This window comes from Ranitomeya variabilis, chromosome 6 (assembly GCF_051348905.1).
Source record: "Ranitomeya variabilis isolate aRanVar5 chromosome 6, aRanVar5.hap1, whole genome shotgun sequence".
Lineage (NCBI taxonomy): Eukaryota > Metazoa > Chordata > Amphibia > Anura > Dendrobatidae > Ranitomeya > Ranitomeya variabilis.
The window spans coordinates 454366059-454369090 of NC_135237.1; the positions used below are offsets into that span (position 1 = coordinate 454366059).

Consider the following 3032-nt stretch of genomic DNA (forward strand, 5'->3'; position numbering starts at 1 on the left):
GCTACAGACGGTGAGGGCTTCAGTGTTTGTCTTGTTATCACAATACACAGATAATTAGGATAAGAGGGAAGCAGCCTGAGCGGTGACTGTTTGCTCAGGGAAGCTGATCTGCATGTGAACAGTGGGGTCACCGCCCCCTACCTGCAGCGTGGCCACGCCCATCACACCTCTCTACAGTGTGGCCCCAGCTGTGGGCGGGGCTTGCCCAGCGCCGCAGATATAGAAGCCAGGGAAAGATGCCGCCGAGAGCAGACCGGAGACCAGCAGTGTGACAGGAGCAGCGGGAGAGGAGCCGGACACCGAGCCACACTCACAGCCATGAGCAGCCCTGACGGCGGCTACGCCAGCGACGAGCAGCTGAAGGCGAAGCTCTCCGTGCCAGCTGTCATGTCCCTGCAGACCCAGTGGGCATCCGACCCCACTGCGTCATCATTCATGGAGGAGATCACGGGAGAAGCCTCCGGCTCCAAGAGTAACGACGAAGCCCGGGTCCGCCGGCCGATGAACGCGTTCATGGTGTGGGCGAAGGATGAGCGCAAGAGGCTGGCACAGCAGAACCCGGACCTGCACAACGCCGAGCTCAGCAAGATGCTAGGTAAGGGGCACACACCGGGGACTGCGGGGGAACACACCGGGGACTGCGGGGGAACACACCGGGGACTGCGGGGGAACACACCGGGGATTGCAGGGGCACACACCGGGGACTGCGGGGGAACACACCGGGGACTGCGGGGGAACACACCGGGGACTGCTGGGGAACACACCGGGGATTGCAGGGGCACACACCGGGGCACAATGCACAAGACCACGTGGGGCAATAGTGCCATTAGTAATTATATCTATGGGACACATAGTAATATCTCACCCTATACTGTGATGTAGTAATCATCGTGTAGTATTAATCCAATAACACAGTAATTAGGACAGAGCAGATTTTCTATCCTAGTGAGGAGGGTGACAGGTGCAGTAACGCCATGACAGGAGGAGTAGTATTGTCCTCATTGTCTAGCTCTTCAGATCTGATCCAATAGATGCAATCCCCCGCCAGGCTTTCTCTATGCCCGGAGTCGGTTTCCTCGTGCCGTGGAGGATATTGTGTGGGGTATTCTGTGGGCCTTGGGGTCGCCGATGGGACATTATTTCTGTGATCGGAATTGTCGGCTCTTCTGTATATTTCTATATTGGTTTCCCTGCTAGTCGCGGCACACCGGCTGCATCTTTCTGACCGATCTGCTGTGCCCTTTCTGTGCATTTATCTGCTGCTGCTCCTACTATGATTTTACGTTGATGTTAACCGTTTCTTGTCCTCCACAGGACAACGCTGGAAGTCCATGGTCTTGAGTGAGAAACAACCGTTTGTGCGGGAAGCTGAGCGATTGCGAGTGCAGCACTTGCAGGATCACCCGGAATACAAGTACCGGCCCAAGAGGAAGAAGCAGGTGAAGAGCATGAAGAGGGCGGATGGCAGCCTGTACCCAGTCACGGCCATTCCCGCCTCTGCAGTGCTCAACACCAATGGACTTATGGCTGGAAAATACTTCAACCAGGGTTCCAGTGGGCAGAACAATGGCCAGTATAAGGAGAACCAATCCATGAGGCCTTCCAGCCTGCCACCATCCTCCATGCCCCACACCAATGGACTTATGGCGGGAAAATACTTCAACCAGGGTTCCAGTGGGCACAACAGTGGCCAATATAAGGAGAACCAATCCATGAGCCCCTACTACAAGCCCTACAGCCTGCCGCCATCCTCCATGCCCCACACCAATGGACTTATGGCAGGAAAATACTTCAACCAGGGTTCCAGTGGGCAGAACAATGGCCAGTATAAGGAGAACCAATCCATGAGGCCCTACAGCCTGCCGCCATCCTCCATGCCCCACACCATTGGACTTCTGGCGGGCAAATTCTTCAACCAGGGTTCCAGTGGGCAGAACAATGGCCAGTATAAGGAGAACCAATCCATGAGCCCCTACTACAAGCCCTACAGCCTGCCGCCATCCTCCATGCCCCACATGGCTCCACCGCACTACTCCTCAGCAGCCCCAGGAGGAAGCCACATGATGCACTACAACTATGACCCTTCCTATTCTGTGCAGCCGAACAATCCCCCAGCCCTGTATGGAGGAGCTGTCCCTCAGGGGGGGCCCTCACCGCTGGCCACACATGAGCAGGCTGCTCCACCTCTGCATTACGCCCAGACCTATGCAGCCCCCTCAGTGGCTCCTCCAGATCATCCATCTTCACCTCAGCTTGCACCCATCAATATTAATACCAGCCGAGCAGACCACTTTCACCAGAGCGCGTTTATGGGCGACATCGACAAAGATGAGTTTGATCAATACCTTGATGTGGAGTCTGATCCAGGACTGAACTTTCCCTCTGATGGAAATGATGCCACCAATCTGCTGCCATCTTTACTGTCAGACTCCAGCACTATGTATTACTACAATTATTGAGGCACTTCAAGCACTTTTCATATTTTGATACAATGTGAAGGCTAAGGGGATGGTATAAGCAATTTTTGCTTACAGTGCAATTCTAATTTTTATACTAGAAATCTGACTTATGAAATTTTATTAGCTGTAGTGTAAATTCTTTTGTAATTTGCAGTGTGAAGGCTAAGGGGATGGTATAAGCAATTTTTGCTTACAGTGCAATTCTAATTTTTATACTAGAAATCTGACTTCTGAAATTTTATTAGCTGTAGTGTAAATTCTTTTGTAATTTTGTAATTTTTTAAACTGCTTCAATGCTGAAATAAATGATTTGTCTTTTTATTGTTGTGTCCAGAATGTTTTTTAATCGATCATTATGGTGACTATATACACTAGTGAATTATCTTAAGTACATTCCTTTACGTTTCTTATGGTTTTAAGGGGATTCTTTATTGCTGTTTGGCATAGATATAATTCTTGTCTAACAGGAAATGTCCTACACTTGGGCAAAGCAGAAGTGGATGTAATACTGTGAGTAAATAAGCCATTTCTGATTTGTTGTATAATACTATGACAAATTCCAGTTGTTCCTCA

The 3032-nt window shown here is 50.7% G+C and overlaps 1 protein-coding gene across 1 annotated transcript; it reads left to right on the top strand.

Moving 5' to 3' along the window:
- Positions 1-247: 247 nt before the first annotated feature.
- Positions 248-2730, top strand: LOC143781246 (uncharacterized). Its single transcript, XM_077267730.1, has 2 exons — positions 248-595; positions 1315-2730. The coding sequence occupies exons 1-2, from the start codon at positions 319-321 to the stop codon at positions 2457-2459; spliced, it is 1422 nt and encodes a 473-aa protein (XP_077123845.1). The 5' UTR covers positions 248-318; the 3' UTR covers positions 2460-2730.
- The last annotated feature ends 302 nt before the right edge of the window (positions 2731-3032 follow it).

Excerpts from the sequence above, each read along its gene's own strand:
- LOC143781246 (XM_077267730.1), top strand. The coding sequence starts at position 319 with ATGAGCAGCCCTGACGGCGGCTACGCCAGCGACGAGCAGCTGAAGGCG. Across the intron at positions 596-1,314 it reads CGAGCTCAGCAAGATGCTAG|GACAACGCTGGAAGTCCATG; the intron begins GTAAGGGGCACA and ends TGTCCTCCACAG.